The following is a 22,129-nucleotide window of genomic DNA, read 5'->3' on the forward strand; positions in this document are numbered from 1 at the left end:
GTAACGTTCATTTGATAAACTTATTGGCATTCATTTTTTTTTTTTTTTGCTTCAAAAAAAAAAAAAAAAAAACCCTGCCCTATTTTTTAATTTTTTTTTTCCCCAAAAAACTACCAATTTGTTGTTTTTCCCCTTGTTTGTGAAAATTTTGTTAATTTTGTTCAACATGTCAAAATCTGGATTCTCCAAACCTAAAAATCCTACTATTGTACTATCTCTACTCTTTCTTCATTCATTATACATGGGATTTTACATTTGATTTTCACTCCTAATTTGTGAACTGTTTTTCACTCACATTCATATTCATAGTAGTAGCAGGTAAATCAAATTGCTCAATTGCCAATTTTTATTATTTTTTTTTACTATAAATTCTTATTATATGTCACCTTGTTGCTCTAATTTCACTATTTTTATCTGTTAAATGCTGTTATATGTTTAATGTTTGAATTTTTTTTAGTGTATAATTTGATTTTTTAGCTCATAACCTAGCTCTTAATCGTGATTAATTTGATGTTTTCTTGATATTAAGATTATGCTTATCTAATCATATTTTGATCAGTTGATGTAATGGTGCTATATTGATATTTGATAGTTGGGTGAAATTGATAGATACTCAATTCATTTGTTTTAATTGTTGAGCAAAATGGTTAGAAATTTGCCAAAATCTGTAATATTTCGAATGTTAATAAAGTGATTGTTAATTTGTGATGATTTGGGAAGTTGATATAGCATGAAAGATGAAGGATAAGAGTTAGATATTGGTTTTTTGGACTATAGTATTGGAATTTGATTTATGTGATTAATTTATTTGATCTAAATTTCTTATATAAAACCATCAATAAGGTACACCCTTTCTCATAAACAAATCTTGTTTCTGATTTCGCCATTGCAGACACATACAGTACAGAGTTATTGAGGAAAGGAGAAGGAATGGCGGCTTTTGCTCCAGCAAGAAAGACCCCATCACCAGGCATAGAGATTTCTGAAGAATGGTCAGCTGCTGCAGACACCATAGCAAAAAGTTTTACCAGATCACTGCCTCCTGTTGTATTCATCTGCGGCGCTAAGAACAGTGGCAAAACCACTTTCTCTCGTTACCTCCTTAACACTTTCCTCCCTAGGTTAGATTCCTCTCTATTTTGTATATTGGCAAATAATTTCATTTGAGTTCTCATAAGTTATATGGCATTTTTTGGGCAGTTAAAGATTTGTCCAGAATTTTTGTTTCATTTTGTGGTTGTTCTGCTTAGTTGTTGGTTTTGCTACGGAGTATTATTCGTGTACTGTGTGAACTTGAATACTTTGGTAAAGTTGGAATGTAATTAGGGTCTTACATGAACCCCCTAGCTTTTGTATGTTCGGATTGTGTTAGTTTATGTAATGAACTTGTGTAACTGAAAATCATTTACATAATTTATGTTATAATTTTTAATAGTTCAGTTTTGTTGCTGATTGGATTTTTTCAATCAAATTGGTATCTGGATTTGAGCTTATACTGATATTCTTCCTGCAGAGTTTATTTTCCCTTTTAGGTTCTTCGTAGAATTATTGGAAAAAGAAGTTTACATTTATCTGTGTTACCTTGAACTTGGGCATGCAGACTGATTAAAAAAAAAGCCATTGTTTCTCAAAATAGTAAAACAACGCATTTTTGTTATGTTTGCTGGCAAAATTGTATTGTTCGGTTTTTCCCTGGATTTCTTGGCTGACTTTGGAGCAACTACGTTAAAAGTGTCAGATGTTATAAACCATTATGACATTGTAAAAGTTCGAAATTCACATAGCTATTATTGTATTGAGTAAATATTTGTATACGTATGTCACTCAATGATATTATGATTGCTTCTGGTTGGCAGATACAAAAGTGTAGCTTATCTGGATACGGATGTTGGTCAGCCAGAGTTCACTCCTCCTGGATGCCTATCCCTTACTATCATTGATGAAGCAACTCCTGGTACTTTTATTTTTGAGATATATTTTTACCTTCTCTTATGTGTGTTTCATCAGAAGACACTAATTATTACTTGTATAATGTTTTGTCGTTTGTAATTAATTTCATTTCCTTCATCCAGACTTAACAATCCCTTGTCTGAAGACACCTCAAAGGTATAAACGCCCTATTGTAATATACGCTTTCATGTCCTTTAAGAGAATGTTATTTATATTGTTGGTGAAAGAAAAATTAAAATGCATCTGCAATGTCATATTGTTGGCCATTATGCTTGGGTTTAATCTATGACATTGTCTTTTACTATTTGAAGCTCTGTTTACTTATGCTCTATTCTTGTATGCAGTAAAATGACCATGTTTTGTCTGTATGCTTTAATTTAATGTGTTTGGTTAGTTGTAATACCTGATAACCTTGTCACAAAACATCGAACCTCCTTCTGTTTGTCTTTACTATCCTTAATATATTTATATGTGGGTTTTAAGCATCGCCTGAAAATTTGGGGCATTTTTCAATTTAACTGATAAATATACCTCAGGTGAGAATGCGTCACAAGTAAACAGCAGGTGAAAATAAAAATGAATTTTTTTTTTGTAAAAGTTAGTATAGGGGGAAGATTTTCACTTGTAGTTTGTAGGTACATCAACTAAGCATCACAGGCACATCAAGCAAGCATTGGAGGTGCATTAAGCAAATATCTTTGGTAATTTAAGAAACTTCTATAAAAATTCAAATTTCAGAACTAAACCTGCTAGCTTGGTGATTGAAGTTGAAGATGTTACTCAAAGTGATTGATGTCAGCAGAACTTTGGCTAATGGTAACTTCCTAATGAGAGGCAATCAACCATAATATTGAACATTACACTAAGTAGAAACAAGCTGATTCTTCACACCCAGACATTAAAATGTGATAGAGATGTGGAGCATTGAAGGGATTGCTTTGTAATCCTACACATTATAATTGAGCTTTAACAGATTCTTATCAATTCCCACTCAATTCTACACATTATGCTATTTCTTTGGAGATGTTTCTTCGAAAAGGGACCCTGAAACATACTTGAATTGTATATATGCGTTGTATGATCACTATAGAAAGGACCTAAGGATTTCATGTAAGAATGGAAGCCCTGGTGCAGCTGAGCTGCCCCTTATTATTAACACGCCTGGTTGGGTTAAAGGTAGGCCGTGAAATTCTCTCTCTCTCTCTCTCTTCCCCTTGAATATTGTACTTTTCTTCTTCTTCTTTGGGAATCCTATAAATGTGTTATTCACATTCTTATTGTACAACAGGTCTTGGCTTTGATATACTGGTTGATATATTGAAACACATTTCTGCTACACATGTGGTTAAGATAAATATATCTTCTGAACGTAAGAATCTACCTAGTGGCGCATTCTGGCTTGATGAACTTGATGAATGTTCCGTAAACTTGGTGGAGATCACTTCTGCTCGCAAGGATTCCTACAACCGATCGTAAGCTCTCGATATACATATTTATGTGAACTGGTGGAATGCTAGATTTATTGGCTGCAATCTGCAATTATTCAAATCTGTGTCATCATGAATGTTCTATTACTTCTCTACAAATTCTGTTGTGAGTTTTGGACTGTTTTCCACAAAACCTAGCTGTAGCGCTTATATGTTTGAACCTGATGACCAATAATGTTTGGCTTGAAAGAAAAAATTGATGTTAGACGATTGTTAACTATACCTGATGTAGGCACAACATTAATTGACACCTGGATTGGTTCAGGCTTTGCATGTTCTATTAATGTCCAAACAAAATCCATATCAACCTTATCTTTTTTCTAGAACACGTATATCTGGCCCCTGGTTCATTCTAACCAAATTTGACAAAAGAATGTTTGATTAATTGGGTAGATTTGCCTCAGGGGTAATTGTTTAATTGAATCGATCTGCAGTTGTTGCCAACCGAAATAACAGTGTATGAGCGCAGGAAATTATTCTTTCATCGTCCACCCCCTCTCCTCTGATTCTCTGAACAGTGAACAAGCATTATCTCTTTTATTCCTTGCTGCAGTTTGGACTTAAGGGATCAATGCTCCTTGTTTTATAGTTGATTACTGTTTCTACTCTTGCATAGATTTCTTGTCAATAGAAAAATCACTATTTGAACCCATTTGTATTCTTTTTCTGAAGATTAAGAGAATTTTTTTTTTTCCCCCTCATGTGTTGATTCAACCGTCTCCCAGGGTGTTGGTGCAGAAGGAAGCACGTCTTATTAGAGAGCTACGACTGATGGCTTACTTTAGGCAGTGCTTTCCAAGTGGTATGAATATCACCACAATCATAGAACTTGCTCTTGCATTAGCCTCTCTTACTCCTTATCAAGTCCCTATATCAAGTATCAAAATCAGGCATCTTCATTGCGAGGTATGTTATTTTAATTGCTCCGTACCAAGCTCCTATACTTGTACTGTATATTTTTGAACTATCGCTACTCCTATAATTACATGTTTATCTATTTGATGTCAGTATTTGTAGATCATTGTCATTTATGTTCCAATGATCAGGGTCATTTTTATGTGATATTTTGCTAGGTACCAAATTCTGAAGTGTTCTACAGTTTGAATGCAACAATAGTAGGATTGGCTGTTAGCTGTGAAGATTCTCAATCTTTGCCTGTCTGCATTGGCCTTGGTATGTCCTATGTATAATATATTTATAGGACATAATCAATACAAAGTATTTAAACTTAAATGCTGTATTTTGTTAATAATGCCACTTAGATCACACTTCTAATTTTTGAAGAAATATTGTAGTTATTTTGCTATATGCAAAGCACGCTATTCATTGGCGTATGGACATAGCTATCTGATTGTATTAATGTTATTTTGCGGTCCAGGTATCGTGAGAGGCATTGATTCATTGAAGAATGTGATCTATTTGATCACACCTGTTCCGCAGAATATCCTAGCTGGTGTAGATCTTCTCCTGCAAGGATATATTCAGATACCTATTGGCCTGCTGCAGGTATGATAATAGTTTTCTTTATGATTTTCTTCCCCATAGTTCGTTAGGTCTTGTAGTTTCCTTTTGCCCTTCAAACGTTGTTTGTGCAATAGTGAAAAATCTTATTAAACTATTGATTGGCGGATTATCCGGGGCAGGATTACTGATTACTTACTTTAACTAGCCTTCACTTGATCTCAATCATGTCTTAAGTCTAATCATTCATAACACTCTTTGCTAACAGTAACTGTAATATTGAAAAGCTTAACTTGCTAAATGTTAAAGACGGCTTGTCATTTTGCCATGGCTCAAAATCGGAACGTGGCTTTATTTACAAGGATGAAGGGAGTGTTACTTTTTGAGAAGGGGCAGGCAAATTTTTGAATCAACATATTTATACCTGATGTGATTTCTGGATTTATAAAATTTTTTATCAGCTCCATTGTTTCTTACATTCAATAAACTCTTATAAACCATAACATCTTGACTTTGCTATTGCTTTACGATCTTTCTCTGCAGGTACAAGGTTGCATGTCGCCGTACATGTCTGCAAATGTCATCCCCACAAAGGCGCAAACTAGCTGATAGACTTTGTCCAACTGAGAGGAACGTCAGAGTAGTGGAGTAGAAAACTGTAATGTACTTATGATATAATTGTAGTTTTAAGTTAATTAGTTAGTACTAACTAGTGTTTAGAACATTAGGTGACTGCCGGATGAGGATGCATCTATGGAGATTTGCTATATAACTTAGTTACAAAATACCAACAGAACTGTGCGATTTTAATCCATGAGATTTGAAGGCAGAAAGAGGGAGCATCAATCCATGAATTTAGCTGTAATTTTAATGGGTACATTTTGTTTTTACAGTGGTCGTTTGATAGACAACATTATGGCATAACCGCATAATTGACAGTGTTTCTGATCCTCAGTTTGTTGAAACTGTGCGAAAAAATTAAGCACATCTAAGACATTTTGACAGTCTTACTAACGAAAAGTATGTGCAGGGGACTACTGCTCTCACCTTGTTCCATCTGTGACATTTCATTGGGAAAGATTCAATCCGAGACACATTTATTTTGTCATCAAGTATATAATTCCTATACAATTCATCAATTTGATCTAGAAAATTCTATACAATTCCTATCAACAACTTTTTCAAAAGCTACTAGGTAATGAACTAATGATCTAGAAAATTTTGAAGATGAATGAATACAGAGGATGCCAAGATGGATAAAAGGGGAAGAAATTATACATAAGGACCAAGGTGAAGAATGGATAGACAGTGCCTTTAACAGCTAAAACCATGGAAGATAATAATCTCTCAAGAAATAACAAGTCTCATTAGTTCTACCTATTAATATGCCTTATTGTGCTATCAGTCCACGTTTTTATGCACTTGAGAACTTGTTTCTGGACAAAGGTACATTACTTACAATGGTACTGATGTTGATGTCAATAATCATGTCATGTGACTTGAAGCCTAATTAATGCATGGTGCTGATGTCACTATCTCAAAGCTAATTATCTACGCATAACACATTCATCCATCTAGAGGAGTTTGATCCGTCGAAGTACCAATTAGAAGGCGTACTAGATTACTAATATAGGAGTCGGAGTAACAAATTAATGGAAAGCAAGATCAAAGCGTGTAAATCCAGGCAGTACATATTGAAAAATGCTTGAAGAGAGAGATTACAAAGAGACAACAAAAGTTGTTGAATTTTAAAAAATGCGTTTGCCGGGAGTCGAACCCGGGTCTATTGCTTGGAAGGCAATTATCCTAACCGTTGGACTACAAACGCTTTCATGTTTGTAATTCTACAATTTTTTATCAAATTAGAAATACGGAAATACCACATCTACCTCAACAAAATAGTGGAAATATCTTATGGAGTAATGAAATCTACCCAATTTGCTGTAGAAATGAAATTTAATTTGAAAAAAAAAAAAAAAATTGTGAGAAAGGTATATATTAATAACTACGTGTATAGTGTTAGATATTTAAATAACATTAGTTATTTGTGCGAACTGAAATATATGTTATGATAGGGAATATATACGTGTATATAGGACAACTAGTATACAAGTGTTGATAATTTTTATTTTTTTTTGGTACATAAATGGACTCTCCAAAGTCCAAACAGTGACACGTGCAAAGTGAACAATTTATAACTACGTCTACACGAGGAGACTTTTTTTTTTTTTTTTTTTTGAAGAAGAAAGTATTTGAATATTCTTAAAACACAAAGTTTTATATGTGGCTGGCCACATTGTGTGACAGAGATTACTTTGTAGTGTAATAGGGGTCACTTGACAGTGTTAAAGGCGTTACTTTGTCAGTGGTATAGGGATTACTCAATCAGTATTACAGGGATTACTCAGTCCACAAACTTTTAAATAAAACTGATGTTCAGTAAATTACTGAACATCCGTTATGAAGTGACAATAAAATGTGCAAAAGTTACACTAAAACGCACAAAAGTTACCCTGACATATATAAGAATTATTTATGCTTCATTGATTAATATGACAAAAGTGACACTAAATTTGACAAAAGTGACACTAAACAAAAGTGTAACCGATGTACAGTAAATTACTGAAAACCGGGTGTATACAAAAGTTTTCCTACTCAGTCAGTATTAATAGGGGTTCATTGTAAGGAAGGGGAAAAAAAAAAGAGAGAGTGGTTAAATCTCGAACAAATATCTAATAAACAATTAATTACCAACAAGCCCGTCTAGCTCAGTTGGTAGAGCGCAAGGCTCTTAACCTTGTGGTCGTGGGTTCGAGCCCCACGGTGGGCGCTATAATTTTATTTTGCCTGTATTGTTTTGAAATAAAATATATTATTTATTTTGTATGACACTGATCAACCACCGTCAGTATGTCCGAGTGGTTAAGGAGACAGACTCGAAATCTGTTGGGCTTTGCCTGCGCAGGTTCGAATCCTGCTGCTGACGATTTTTTGTTCCTGTTTTTTTCTAAACCCTGAAATTGTTAACAAAAGAAATCGGTGCTCACCTTGAAAATGTTGCCATTGAAAATTGAGCTACCTGGATCAGATTTAGATACTCCTAGGAAACAATAAACAAGCATTTCACAGAAATAAAAGATCATTAATTTTAGCAAAATCTAATTAATTGTTGCTCTACAACTGTGCCGTTTATGTATTGTTATTTTTCTCATTTGGTAATTTCTTTAACTAGTACATTAAGCCATTAAGGTAATCAAATATTGTAAACAAAAAGGACAATAAATTCATGCTTAAAAACATAATACTCAAACTGAAATATTTAAACAAGGAGTACAAATTAAACAATCTTACCACAATTTAGTTTTTATTCTTAACCAATGGAATCATTACTATACATGTATCATCATCAAGTTGTTATTAAGCTAATCAAGTGATACATCACCCCAAGACTACACTTTTGCCAAAGCTAAAAGATGCTCAATTTGAAAATAAATTAACATGGAGTACAAACAGTCTCACCACAACAATTTAACATTAACATAATAAGAAGTATATACTTTGTACATAGAACTAGTTAAATTCACAAATACCGCAAATAGTAAACCCGAGATAGCTAGTATATCTTTGAATACAAGTAAATCTCAAATCATAGATATTTTTTTTCGCATAAGTGAAAACAAGACACAATTAAACCTGTTACTTTTAGCCTATGACTATTTTATTACAAGCTACAAACTCTATTAGACCATCATTACAACTAGCATAGTTAACATAACAAGGATTACAAACGTTAAAAATACTCTAATGATCATAAAACTTTTTCTTCCTTGGACGATTGGAGCATTCTAGTGAGTAAAGGGCTAAATCTTTTCTCTTATCTCCGAACCAATACCTACCAACAAAGTTAGGGTGAGTATTTCGTATATTATACCTTGTAATAATTAAGATGGAGGACTTGTTCTATTCAACTTGTTAGTATTTATTACTTATTCGGAGTTATTTCTTAATAAATTCAGAACTTTTATTAAGCATTTACTTATTGCTAAATATCGTTAATTACGCATTGAATAAAATTATGTAAATTACATATTTATTTAAAAAGTTCATGTTGAGATGGATCTAACAAGATCTAATTTGACAATATTTTCTTTATTGGTTAGTATTAAAATATGTTCAAAGTTTAGTCAAATTATTAAATCAGATCAGACCAGATAATAAAAATTCAAATTATACCAAATTAGACCTTATTAAATTCAGATCAAATGCCCTCAAAAAAAAAAAATCAGATCAAATCTCCTTATTTCAGGTAAAAAAAAACAAGTTCTAAGAATCTGTTCTCTTCAGCTTAATTTTAAATTATTTTAGTTACTAATTTCCTTCTTTCATAAACAATTCAGTTCAGCTGAGGTCCCTGTGTACGATATACTATCTCATTTAGATAATTTTGTTTGATGAAGAAGAAGCGGTCAACAACTTGATGATAATTGCCAAACAAAGAGTAAATAAAATAAACTAGTTATTGGCCCGGGCGATGCCCCGGGTCATTATAAATTTATTACTTTAATTGAACTATATATATTTTGGCTTGTTTGTCATTGAAAGATTAAGTGGTGGTTTTTTTTTAATTTTTTTATTTAATATGATAGCTTAAGTAGTTTGTTGCTTGTATGAGTTGGTTTGATTATAAGAATAAATTTTTTACATTAAAATAATCATAAAAATATGATAAATCAAATCTTTATAAATTTGATGTCAAAATATATACGACTCCATAATGCACAAAAATCTTTTACTCTATGATAACAATTTTATGAGTTAATGCACAAAATAAAAACGGAGTAATGTTTAATTTCTTACAAACTTTATTATTATGTAATTATTAAGGAGTTATAGTCCAATTCAAGGGAAATTGTCATGCCATGCATATGAAGAGTTTATCAATTAAATTTAATATTAATACATGAATTTTTTTTTTTTTTTTTTTTTTTTTTTTTTTTTTGACAACTAGGAAACAAAAGCCCTAAAGAAGAGCCTCTAACGCCCCCGCCTAGCCCTGATGGCCAGGTTGTGGGCTTTAGAGGTAACACTTCTTGGTACATAACAGCAACACAGATAGGTAAGATCAGAAGAGAGGAAAAGGATATCTGCCACCAAATTGCAAACCTCCTTCGGCGCCTTTCCTGGGGATCTGAAAGCTTCTACACTGACCTTGCTATCTGTTCTGATTTCCAGTTGCGTGAAATGCTGCTTGGCCATAATAAGCCCTTCCCTTATGGCTAGAAGTTCACATTGGATCGCCGAGCTTCCTAAGACTCTCTTGCTTCCTTCCTCAATCGTAACATTCTCCTTGGAGACAATCCAACCTACTGCCGCAGAGTCTAGTCTTCCCTTTTCTTCCTTCCAGGCACCATCTACTGTTACCACTCCCACCTCTCCTAGGGTTCCTGTTCCTCTTTGCCAATAATTCAGGTTATCCAGCACATTGTCTGCTCGATCCATTCTCTCCCCTCCTATCTTCGGTATGCTTAACTCTTTCGATACTAAATCCACCCCCTCTCTTACCAGTTGCAGAACCCGACTAGGGAGACAAACCGTCTTCTTGAACAGGACTTCATTTCTATGCTTCCAGACTCCCCACAGCGTGGCTAGGAAAAACCCAAAAAACGAGGGGTTTTCATCTTTCCTGCATAGTGAAGCATATTTTTGACCCATGTCTCCACTGGCAGCCATTCCTCAGTTGCTTTAATTCCCAAGGGACCACACAGCCATACCCTTCTTGTTAGCTCACAGTCCCTAAAAAGGTGGGCTGGGGTTTCCCTACCACTTCGACAAAGGACACATGTGGTATCCACACTAATTCCCCGTCTAGCAAGCTCTGCACTGCAACTCGTTGCTCCCTGCATTATTCTCCATCCCAACATCAGCCATTTCGGTGGGATTCTCAATTTCCAATAATCCTTCCAAAACGTTGACCCAGCTTTACCACCCCCCTGTCCAGTAAGCCATCTGTAACCTGATTTCACAGTGTACTGTCCATTTCTAGTCCCCCCCCACAAAATTTCATCCTCCTGGTCAACATTTGGGTGAGTAGAAAGAATGTACTTTACATCCTTTGTGTCAAATAGCCTCCATACTACTCCAGATTTCCAATCTCCCTTCTCATCAATCAGGTCAGCAACCTTTTTGTATCTGCTTTTATCCTCATTATTTATTCCCTCTTTCAGCCTCACTTTTCTTCCCACAGTCCACCAGTCCTCCTCAGTTCTCACTCTGCGTCCCCCACCAACTTTGAACCAGAAGCCCTCTTTCATAAGTACTGCTGATTTCGACATTCCTCTAAAAGCCCATGAACATCTGTTAGGACTTCTGCCTTTGATTCCCCATTCAATTGGAGAGTCTCCATATCTACCACAGATAAGCCTGCTCATCAAAGAGCCCCTGTCGTTGTGTACCCTCCAGGCTTGTTTCAGGACCATTGCCACATTCAGGTTATGCACATTTCTCAAACCCAAACCCCCTTCCGATTTGTGCTTCTCCAGGATCTCTCTACTCTTCCAGTAGATGGGTCTTCCTTCTCTCGTCCCTGCCCAGAAAAACTTCAGACATAATGAATTTATCTTTCTCAGGATCCTTTTTGGCAGCAGGAACAAGGCTAAGATGTGTCTACTGTGTAGACAAAGCCATCAAGATTGAATTTATCAGAAGGAGCCTTCCTGCTTGCGATAGAGCGCTGAACTTCCATGATAGAACCTTGCTTGAAATCCTCTCCACCAGGTAGTCAAACTGGGACAAGCTTTTACCATTAACATCCATAGGGCACCCTAAGTAAGTTCCAAACGTGGACTTGCTCATCATGCCCAGAGCTTTCCTGAGAATTCTCACAAAAGTAGATGGAGTATTTGGGCTGAACATTACAAATGATTTTTAGCGCTGACCATCTCGCCCGAAATCCAGCAGAATTCATCCAGGGTCCTTCTCAGTTCCTTGCATCCTTCTAAGCTTGGCTTGAAGAAGAATAAAGCATCATCTGCAAAGAACAAATGTGAAATATAGGGACCTCTCCTTGACAATCTGAGCCCTGTAATTCTACCTTGCTCCTGTAGCCAAATAAGTCTTCGTGAAAGGGCTTCCATGCAAAGGATGAACAAATATGGGGACAACGGGTCACCTTGACGCAATCCAGCCTGCGGGTAGAACCAATCAGACTGGTCCCCATTCACCAAGACTGCATACTTTACTGTCGAGATACACTGGTCAACCCACTGGATCCATCTCTCCGGGAATCGCATTGCTCTTAAGATCCCTTTGATGAAGTCCCAATCTACCCTATCATAAGCCTTGTTAAGATCTACCTTCATCACCCCCGCATAAATTCCATCTTTAGTCTTCTTACCTTTCACAAACTGGATAAGTTCATGGCCCATTAGGGCACTATCGGTCATCAGCCTTCCCGGGACAAAAGCGTTTTGGAATTCTCCAACTACTTCCTGTAAGACCGGCTTTAGCCTGTTCACCATACACTTCGAAACCACTTTGTAAATGGTATTACACAACCCAATTGGCCTGAACAAGTCTACCTTGTTAGCATTCTCTGATTTTGGAATAAGGCAAATGAAGGTTTTATTCCACTCTTTCAGCATATATCCGCTCGAGAAAAAGCTGTTGACTGCTTGAAAGATGTCTTCTCCCATTATCTGCATATATACATGAAAGTTAATGCATAGAGTTTTTAATGCTATGGTATGATTTGGCGACGACACATTATATGCCAAATGGCAAAATTGTTGACACATGGCAAAATATCATGTCTTGCCATGAGTTTTAATATATATATTGATTGATTGATTGATTGATTGATGAAAAGGACCCACGCATCACATACTTTCGCCATTAATCTTAAATCTTTCTTTTTCAGCAATTTTTTCTCGACGATCAAACTTCATCAAAAATTCATAAAATTTAATCCCTCTTTCCATTTTCTCTCCTCTGAGCTTCTTCTGACACACACCTCCACGCACTCCGTAACTAATTTATTTTCCCACCAACAAACTCTCCCTTCTTCCTCTGTTTTCTCTCTGTTCAACAATGGCGATTTCATCTTCATCTTCAACCTTCCTCCATGAAAAGAAATACCCCTTCATCTTCATCCTCTCTCTCCTCTTCCTCTCCTTCACCTTCCTCCTCATCTCCAACTCTCAATCCTCCTCCTTCTCTCTCCCCTCCTTCAACTTCGCTCGCCGCGGCACGCCTCTCGAACCTCTAACAATCTCTCCAGAACCTTCCGCCGTCGTCGCCGCTCCGATCGATTCGCCGGAATCTCCGGCGAAGGTTACCGTTTCCGGCGAGATTGATTTCGACGGAGATCTGTTGAATTTGAAATGGGAGGTGTGTAAGGGTGGATTGTCGGCGGTTGATTATATACCTTGCCTTGATAATTGGAAAGCGATTAAGGGTTTGAAATCGAGGAAGCATATGGAGCATCGAGAGCGGCATTGCCCTACGCCGAATTCTCGGTGTTTGGTGCCGTTGCCGAGAGGTTATAAGATTCCTATCCCCTGGCCTAAAAGTAGGGACATGGTGAGCTTGTTACTTGCTTATTGGTAAGGTTTTAGTTTTTTCTGTTCAATACTCCGATTAATTTCATGTAGGAGTACGAGTCGAGTCGAGTCGAGTCGTGGATGTCATCTAGCTTAGTTGGTAGTTCGTTTCGAGATGGTTTGGTATTGGTATCTAGGATTTAAGTTGGATCCTGCTGCCTATGTCGTGTAAAACTTATCATACGAGTGTATGTCAATTAGCTTAGTTGGTAGCTCGGATGGAATAAAGTTGAAATCTAGGATTAATATCGAATATCGTTTACATTGTTGCACTGTTGCATTAGATCAAAGGTTTTAATACGAGACCTTTTAAAAGAATTATTAAGAAATTCATAAGACTTTATTTATTAGGTCATAGTTTTAAAAAAATATTGGAATGGGTAAATGTAAATTATTGAGAATGTTTAAAGGACCACAGAAGAGGAAAGTTTGGTGTATGACACAGTGAAATTATAATATTGTTTGCACTAGATTTGCTCAGTTCTGAACAAGGAGTTTATATTATTAAAATTATAGTATGAAACTTTTAATAATTGTTGATCAGTAGTATACGTGTGGTTTAAATAAAGTATAATTAATTAATTAATTATAGACTAATGAATAAACCATATAGTAGGTACTAGCTTGTCAAATGAAATGTGGCATGTGGGTATGTATGAGTTGTTATAATGTAATGTAGTGTATTGGAATACAAGAAAAGAAACTTGGAGTTATTTGGACGTATAAGACTTGTTCTGAAGTAGGTTATGATTGCACATGGGCGGATGTTTTGATTTGGTGTTAGCTATTTCATGGAATGATGATCATTGTTAATTGTACGTCTTGTGTGGTTTTCATGTGTAAGTATGACCCTTCATTTTACCTCAAATAGTGTCTATGTCGGATCCTCGACTCTCCAACATAGTTTGGGTATAAACATATCTTGTTGTGACTTACTTCATTATGGACCAAAACACATGGAACTTAGTTGAGTCAGACTTTCGTACATGAATCTGTGTCAAACACTTATACGAGTACTTGATTTGAGTAGCATTGTGTATGAATGTATTACTGGCTACCTTGAATTGTACTTTTTTTCTACCTAAGTGTTACCGGCCATGATTATTAGTAGAAGAATTGTAGTTTTACATGAGTTGTCTCAGTATTTTGGTGCTGGGATGTATTCTTTCATGCACTTGAAAGTCAGTAAGATGATTGTGCTACTAGTTTTTCTCCGCGGCACTGCTTTTACTTAAATTCTAGGAGTGCCACGTATCTGGATATGTTATTCTAATGTTTGCTCAACAACTTTGTTTATGACACAGATTTGGTATGATAATGTCCCTCACCCAAAGCTAGTAGACTACAAGAAGGACCAGCATTGGGTTGTCAAGTCAGGTGATCATTTTATTTTTCCTGGAGGTGGAACTCAATTTAAGGAAGGTGTAGCAAACTATATCCAGTTTATTGAAAAGGTATATTTCTCGATTTTGTTTGTTTAGTATTTAAAAACATCACAGATGTTTATGATTATAGTACTACTTTAGTTGAAAGATAATAACTTTATACTACATAAGTGCATCTGGCCTGTGATATACTTTGGGGTAGAACATATCCGCCTTCCTGGCCGAGAAAATTTATCTTTAATGGAGTACTAAATTATTTTATCATAGGAATAATCACCTTGTTTATTCAAAAACGTTAAAGGTCATCCCTGACTAAAGTTATAACTTAAATGTTGTCTCTAGATTGAAATGTCACCCTGGTCTAATGATAAGTTATTACAAGTATATGAAAATCAATATAAATTACAGATTTCAGAGTTTGATCAGAACCGGTTCCAAATTGTAGCAGAATTTACCAACTTTTCTCATTTTGCTTGTAAATAGTCTTTGTTGCTCTATATGCCTTTATATTGACTCTTCTTTTACTCTTTATTAGGCTACACCCCTTGTCAAATGGGGTCAAAACATCAGAGTTGTTCTGGATGTTGGTTGTGGAGTTGCCAGCTTTGGAGGACATTTGTTGGATAAAGATGTTCTTACCATGTCATTGGCCCCTAAAGATGAACACGAAGCTCAAATACAGTTTGCTCTAGAACGTGGAATTCCTGCATTTCTTTCAGTTATTGGAACTCAACAACTAACATTTCCAGACAATGCCTATGATCTCATTCATTGTGCTAGGTGCAGGGTACATTGGGATGCAGATGGTACTTCCTGAGAGCCACCTCATACTTTTGTTTTATTTCTCATACATCTAATTCTATAGTTTTCTGCAACATGATAATAACAAGGTGATGCTAAACTGGAAAAATAAGGGATTTTATCAGAGCATAATTTGTGCAGCAGTTAATTACTCAGTGTGACTCTTAAGAAAAAAAGTTCATGTTTGTTAAACTGCAGTTTAGCCACTCAATTTCACTCTTTGCCTCGTGTAAATTAGCTCTTGAGTCTTGATGTATATGTCTGCTGATGTATTACACGATACACAAGCAGAGTCTTAAGTTCATTTATCTGGATCTCGAGGATGGAAGCCATTTAATGACAAATATATTTGGAGGGGAAAGAAAGAGGTGGATTAGGCTTTAATACTGGATTACTGGGAGGCAGTTCAAGTTCACTGATTTGAGAACACCAAAAAGCTGTCACAATTTTCAACTTGGTGCTCAAACATAGCTGCTTTACTTTGGTTTTATGAGATCTCCTTTCTAAGTTTCTTGTTCTTCTGTCTGCTGTGGAAGATTATGCATTAGAGTTCTTTAGGATTGTGTTTCTCTCGAGCGTAGGTTGAGTTTGAACTAAATTGATAAACATGGATTGTAGAAGAGTATCTGGTTGTAGCTAGCGAATGTAAACACCACTTGATAAATTCTTCTGCATTGCCTTACAGTAGCTTTTGTTTGTCCAACTTGAGTTTTGTTTATTGGTCAACATGTCTGTTTGACATGCTTGCCAGCTTTTGAGTTATGAAGGGTTTTTTTTTTTTTTTTTTTTTTTTTTGACAGAGTTATGAAGTAATTAACTTTGCTATGTTTAGCTGCCCAATCAGTAAAAAATTTGTATTTGATCTGCCTTATGATCTTGTTCATATTTTGTTTTGTAGGTGGAAAACCTTTATTGGAGCTCAACAGGATTCTCAGGCCTGGGGGGCTCTTCATTTGGTCTGCTACACCAGTCTATCGCAATGATGAAAAGGACGTGACCGTATGGAACTGTATGTCAATTTCCTAACAGGGAGTTTGATGTCAAGAAGTGTTGAATATGTCTGTGATCTCTGTTGTATGCTTTTTTATTGCAGCCATGGTAGCTTTAACAAAATCAATGTGCTGGAAGGTAGTGGCTAAAACCATGGCGTCAACAGGTATTGGGCTAGTGGTGTATCAGAAACCTGTCTCTCCATCCTGTTACAGGGAACGTGAAAAGAATGAACCGCCAATGTGTGAAATGGGGAGAAATATGTCATGGTACTCACCTCTTCAAAAATGTCTTCCCCAGCTTCCACCTGAAGCTTCCAGTTGGCCTCCTCTTTGGCCCAAAAGGCTTACCGCTAAACCATATAGCCTCCCTTCAGCACCACTTGTGGAACAAACATTTCATAATGACACCCGTGACTGGCATGCTCTCGTGGCAGATGTTTACATAGGTGGCCTTAGAATTAACTGGTCAAGTGTGCGTAATGTAATGGACATGACTGCTGGTCACGGAGGGTGAGATTCTGTTACAAAATGACCTTTACTTTGCTAGTTTGTACCCTCTCCTTTTTGGTTGCCCTTGCTTATCAAATCTTATAGCAGAACTGCTTTATTCTGATCATCAATTGCTTATCAGTTTTTGCATACTATTGTGTGTTGAGCACTTGATTCTTATTGCCTTAGAGAGGAATTATTTAAGGTTGTTGAACACTTGATTTACTTATTTAAAGGCTTACACCAAGTTCACCTTTCTGTTACTTTTCTATTCTTGGTATATTTTCAAATTTACTCCTGGCTCATTGCCATCTTTGCAACTTAGACAGGCACAATTTATAATTGTTTTGTGTTTCAAAATTTTAACTTATTAAACATATTGCATTTGTCACAGATTTGCTGCAGCACTTATTGATATGCCACTGTGGGTGATGAATGTTGTTCCAGTCCATGAGCCAGATACACTTCCCATAATTTTTGACCGAGGGTTAATTGGAGTGTATCATGATTGGTGTGAATCTTTCAACACTTATCCAAGGACTTATGATCTCCTGCACTCTACTTTCCTCTTCAGCAATCTCCCAAACGGGTAAAACTGTGAATATTTACCTTTCTAGTGTTCATTTCTCTATTAATGTTAGTTCTTTCAGAGTAAATTTCTTCACAGAAATCAATTGAGTCAGTGCAACCTTATTGTTCTCTTCATCTATTTGATGATCTGAACTTTTGTACCATTCAGGTGCGACATCATAGATTTGGCTGCAGAGATTGATCGCATTGTAAGACCAGGTGGGTGGGTACTGATTCAAGAAACCAAAGAACAGATCAACAGCATAGGAGCAATTTTTCGTTCTCTTCAGTGGTCTGTGAAATCCTACAATGATCGATATCTTGTTGGCCAGAAAAGTTTCTGGCGTCCACATGGTGGTCGGGTGCAAAGATGAACCAAGCAAAGAATTGAACAAGTACGACTTCTATTGTATAATTTTCAATGCAATTTTACCATTCTTTTGATACCACATATGGATAGTGTGTATAGGGATTTCCTGGAATGTTTTGATTACAAGCCTTATAGAGGCCATGCTTGGAATGAGGGAAATTATTTAAGGGATGATATAATTTGATAATGATGTGTTAAATAAGCGAGAATAGTGGTGGACTTAAAGGAAGAGGAGGTGGTCTATTAAACTAACAACCACCCCCACCTCCACCCACTTTGCAACCTCTTATTTAACTCCTATTATCCCCTTAAATAATTTACTTCATCCCAAGCAAGCCACTGAAGATAAAATGAAGGAAATGAAGGAAAAATTATGTTAGGAATGGTCTCTGCATAATGTTTACGCTCTCGTTTCCCTGGTTGATTCTGCTCTTCCTGTGCTGTTATTAGCAGCCCTGGGTGGTGCCAAGTTAGAACAAACACATTTAAACAAACAGAAATACTAGCAATAATTATTATTATTTTTTTTTATTATGAAGACAACTAGTAATAATTTTCAAAGGTAGAGATGACCTGAGGCAAATACTTTGATCCAACATGATGTTAATACAACCTAGTGCCTGCAGAGCACATCCACATTAATCAGGCACTTTTGTTTGCATTACTAGCAATTTACTTTTTCATAAAATAAAATAGGAACCATTAGAGATTGCTACAAATTTGTACTTACAATAAAAAAAGATACCAAGAAAGACTGCTAACACAAGCAGAAATTAAGGTCTACAAGACTTCAACACATTAACTAACCTGTAAGAGACTGTCTATACTCCTCGCGAGTCAAATAGTTTAATTTGTTTTCATTATAGGAGAGTCGAGAAAAGTATGATGAAGTAAAGACAGTAATAAAAAGAGCGCAAAGTTTGATGAAAACAGCCATTGCAACATGGCAGTATAAAACTTCATTCCTTCAATTCCAGAAAAAACTCATTACATGGGAAAAGTACAACACACATTCAAACAAAGAGAAACAAAGATACAAGTAATGTAATTTACAAAGGTAAAGAGGAGACATGATAGCCAGAGTGCATAAATAATGATTATAAGCTAAGCACTGGCCACATGATACATTATTGTTCTAACAGTGAAGCTTCAAAATCTTCCATAATCATGCAAAATCAAGAGTTCTGTAAGTCTACCAAGCGCTCAATAAATCATTGTTGAGATTAAAGCAAGCAACAACTGAATCATCCCTTAGAAGGATCCCATCAGCTGCTTCAGCGTTCCTTGAAAAGCAGCTAGCTCCCTTCAAGCTCAAAGTTTGTCGAGTTACAGCTCTACCAGAGAGAACCGAATGATCCTTTACCATCATTGAACCCTCTGACTCTTGAGTGTTTTGAAGAGTTGTTTTCACATTTCCATCAGAGGACTTCACTTTCAATTCGTTTGATATGGTTGTAGTCATCACCTCTGTATCTATCTCCGGTCCAGGGATCGTTGAAGTTACAATCTGAAGTGGATACTGACGTTTTGAAGTTCTTAAAGAGACCACTGTACCGTCTTCTGCTACCACCCTCACTTCTGTTTTCACCTTTACCTTCTGCTCAACAGTCTTTTGTGTACCAGCTCCTTGAAACTCAATCGAATTCTTGAATTTCAATTTCTGAGTTATACTAGTGGTAAAATTGCCAGTACTACAATTAACCCATCCAGAAGATTGACTCGTTCTCTCAGCTTCAATCTCAAATGATCCATCCAATTGCTTGAACTTATACTCCCGCGACTCTTCATATTCAGATGGCTCACTAACAGCCACCATCCCCTCAACCTGAGTCGAGTTCTTGTCCACCCAAACATGCAAATTCGCATCAACCAACCAAAAACTAAGCGAATTAGCCACCCCAAGCTCAAAAGTATGACTTTCTCCATCCAAAAGGGAACCCAAAAACGGGGTCAACTCAATATCATACGAAGGCAGATCAAACGCCCCAATCGCAACAATTGGATCCCAAGACAACGGATTGATTCCCCCGGTAAAGATAACCGGAAACGGCACCTCAAATGCCACCAACTTCCCATCAATCTTAACAAAAACCTCCCTGTATGCACCATTCCCTCGACGAGTATTCAACTTATTCATCTCAATGTATTGAGTAGGAGGATTCGAGTACCAAAACTCATCATCCCCATGAAATGAAACATACAATTCAAGCACAATCCGCTTAGAATTCATCGGAATTGCAACCCTTTTAAAACCAGGTTCAGATTCATTCTCAATCCTAAACCAATACCCTTGTTCACCTTCTTCACCAATAGGAATCACCAAATCAGCTGGTTCTTCATAAACCCCACTACCCAAAACCCCAGATTCTAACCCTACCCTAACCCCAGAACCAAACCCTAATTTCCGACTCTTAATTTCGGCAACAACATCATCCTTATAAAACAACATAGTAAGACTAATATTATAAATCCCAGTAAATTCATCATTGACCAAATTCTCAAGCATCATAGAAAGAGAAACATTAGATTGTTCAAGAACAGAGGAATACCTAGTAACATCCTTCTCAACATCCCAGAAAGTTCCATTCTCAGAAGGTTCAGGGGTACTAGTCCGGAGAATCTCAACCCCAGAAAGCCAAACTCCGGCAATACGATCATACTGATTACCGGAGACCTCGCCGGAAAGCTGGAGCACGACGTGAGACCACGGCGGAGGACAGTCGGCCGGCGGCGAGTAGAGGACGGAGTAAGGAGGTTGATTGTAGGTGTAAGCGAAGGAGTAGTTGAGGAGAGAGAGAGTGCATTCTGGTGGAGGGAGTGGGAGGGAGGCGGTTGGGAGTGGCGGAGTGAGGGCGATGGATTGGGATGCGGTGGTGTTGGCGGCGGAAGACGGTGGTTTGAGGAGGTGGTGGGGTTGTGAGAAGGTGGTGGAAAGTGAGGTGAGGAAGATGATGAGGAAGATGGTGGAGAAGTGGTGGGAGTGCATTTTGTTTGTTTGTATTTGTGGAGTTTGAATTGAATTAGTGTTTGATCAAAAAATAGAAAGTTTGTTGTTTTTTTGGGTTTTGTTTAAGATGGAGGGAGTTATATGGAGGGGTTTTGTTTGACTTTTTATTCTTTAGATTTCGATTTGTGTTTTGTTTTGTTCACATGGATGGAGTTGTAGGAAAAGATCCAATTTTAGTTGGTAATTATTCCCCTGTTTTTTTACTACTTGTGATGATTTTGACACTAGAGAGTAGAGAGATGTTGTGAATTGATCCGTGGAATCGTTAAATAGGGAGGAAAACTCTAATCAGTTTAGCTATTCCTCACTCTAATTATTCACTTTTATATTTATTAAGAAGTAGCAACATATAGAGTATAAGAATTAATTGTTATTGTGTATGAGTATGTTAATGGATTAGTCTTAGGGCCTGTTCATATTTATTGAATTGAGCTGAGCTGAACTGAACTGATTAGAGCTGAACTGAACTGAACTAAATTGAACTAAACTGATTGGAGCAGAGCTGAACTGAACTGAACTGAGCTGAAATGAATATTTTATGAGAGAGGGAAATTAGGAGCTGAACTGAACTGAACTGATTGGAGCTGAACTGAACTGATTGGAGCTGAACTGAACTGAACTGAAATTAAGTAAATGTGAACAGGCCCTTAATATTAGTATAATTTTACAAATACTATTTTTTTTTCATAATCTTTATTAATATGCAATTGCATAAGTTTAAGGTCAAATTTGTGCAATTGCACATATGCCCATCAAACTATTATGAATACTCATGATAAAAGGGAGTATGAGATGAGATTAAAATGAGCACTATAGAATAGAGCTTATTGTGAGTGAGTTTGATTGGAGCTGTTTATGGTTAGTGTCGAGAGAAGATAAGTAAGGTCAGAGGATGTTAGCGATTATAAACTTTTGGTTAGACTTGCATGGTTGAACTAGATAGAATAGACCATTTACGACATTAAGTAACGGTTAATAATTAAGTAGTTTAGAAAATCTCTAATTGCTTTGTGATAATTG

The 22,129-nt window shown here is 36.4% G+C and overlaps 2 protein-coding genes, 3 non-coding genes and 1 pseudogene across 5 annotated transcripts; 4 read left to right on the plus strand and 2 right to left on the minus strand.

The window, feature by feature from the left end:
* The first annotated feature begins 120 nt into the window (after window positions 1–120).
* On the plus strand, window positions 121–5,846 carry LOC145594934 (polynucleotide 5'-hydroxyl-kinase NOL9-like). The gene is made up of 10 exons (XM_081651284.1): window positions 121–318; window positions 893–1,121; window positions 1,857–1,954; window positions 2,073–2,106; window positions 2,957–3,126; window positions 3,239–3,422; window positions 4,163–4,343; window positions 4,511–4,610; window positions 4,816–4,943; window positions 5,442–5,846. Exons 2-10 carry the CDS (start codon window positions 931–933, stop codon window positions 5,505–5,507), a joined length of 1,152 nt encoding a protein of 383 aa, XP_081507410.1. The 5' UTR covers window positions 121–318; window positions 893–930; the 3' UTR covers window positions 5,508–5,846.
* Window positions 5,847–6,654: 808 nt separating this feature from the next.
* Window positions 6,655–6,726, minus strand: TRNAG-UCC (transfer RNA glycine (anticodon UCC)). The gene has a single exon. It is a non-coding gene; the product is annotated as a tRNA-Gly (tRNA).
* A 929-nt stretch (window positions 6,727–7,655) lies between these two features.
* TRNAK-CUU (transfer RNA lysine (anticodon CUU)) lies at window positions 7,656–7,728 on the plus strand. The gene has a single exon. It is a non-coding gene; the product is annotated as a tRNA-Lys (tRNA).
* Window positions 7,729–7,802: 74 nt separating this feature from the next.
* Window positions 7,803–7,884, plus strand: TRNAS-CGA (transfer RNA serine (anticodon CGA)). The gene has a single exon. It is a non-coding gene; the product is annotated as a tRNA-Ser (tRNA).
* Window positions 7,885–12,959: 5,075 nt separating this feature from the next.
* LOC145594627 (putative methyltransferase PMT23) lies at window positions 12,960–18,525 on the plus strand. Its single transcript, XM_081650955.1, has 7 exons — window positions 12,960–13,475; window positions 14,800–14,949; window positions 15,416–15,686; window positions 16,580–16,690; window positions 16,775–17,183; window positions 17,557–17,751; window positions 17,902–18,525. The coding sequence occupies exons 1-7, from the start codon at window positions 12,984–12,986 to the stop codon at window positions 18,104–18,106; spliced, it is 1,833 nt and encodes a 610-aa protein (XP_081507081.1). The 5' UTR covers window positions 12,960–12,983; the 3' UTR covers window positions 18,107–18,525.
* Window positions 18,526–19,114: 589 nt separating this feature from the next.
* Window positions 19,115–21,146, minus strand: LOC145594770 (peptide-N4-(N-acetyl-beta-glucosaminyl)asparagine amidase A pseudogene; annotated as a pseudogene).
* Between the last annotated feature and the right edge of the window lie 983 nt (window positions 21,147–22,129).

This window comes from Chenopodium album, chromosome 19, assembly GCF_948465745.1.
Source record: "Chenopodium album chromosome 19, dcCheAlbu1.1, whole genome shotgun sequence".
In the NCBI taxonomy this organism is placed as follows: domain Eukaryota; kingdom Viridiplantae; phylum Streptophyta; class Magnoliopsida; order Caryophyllales; family Amaranthaceae; genus Chenopodium; species Chenopodium album.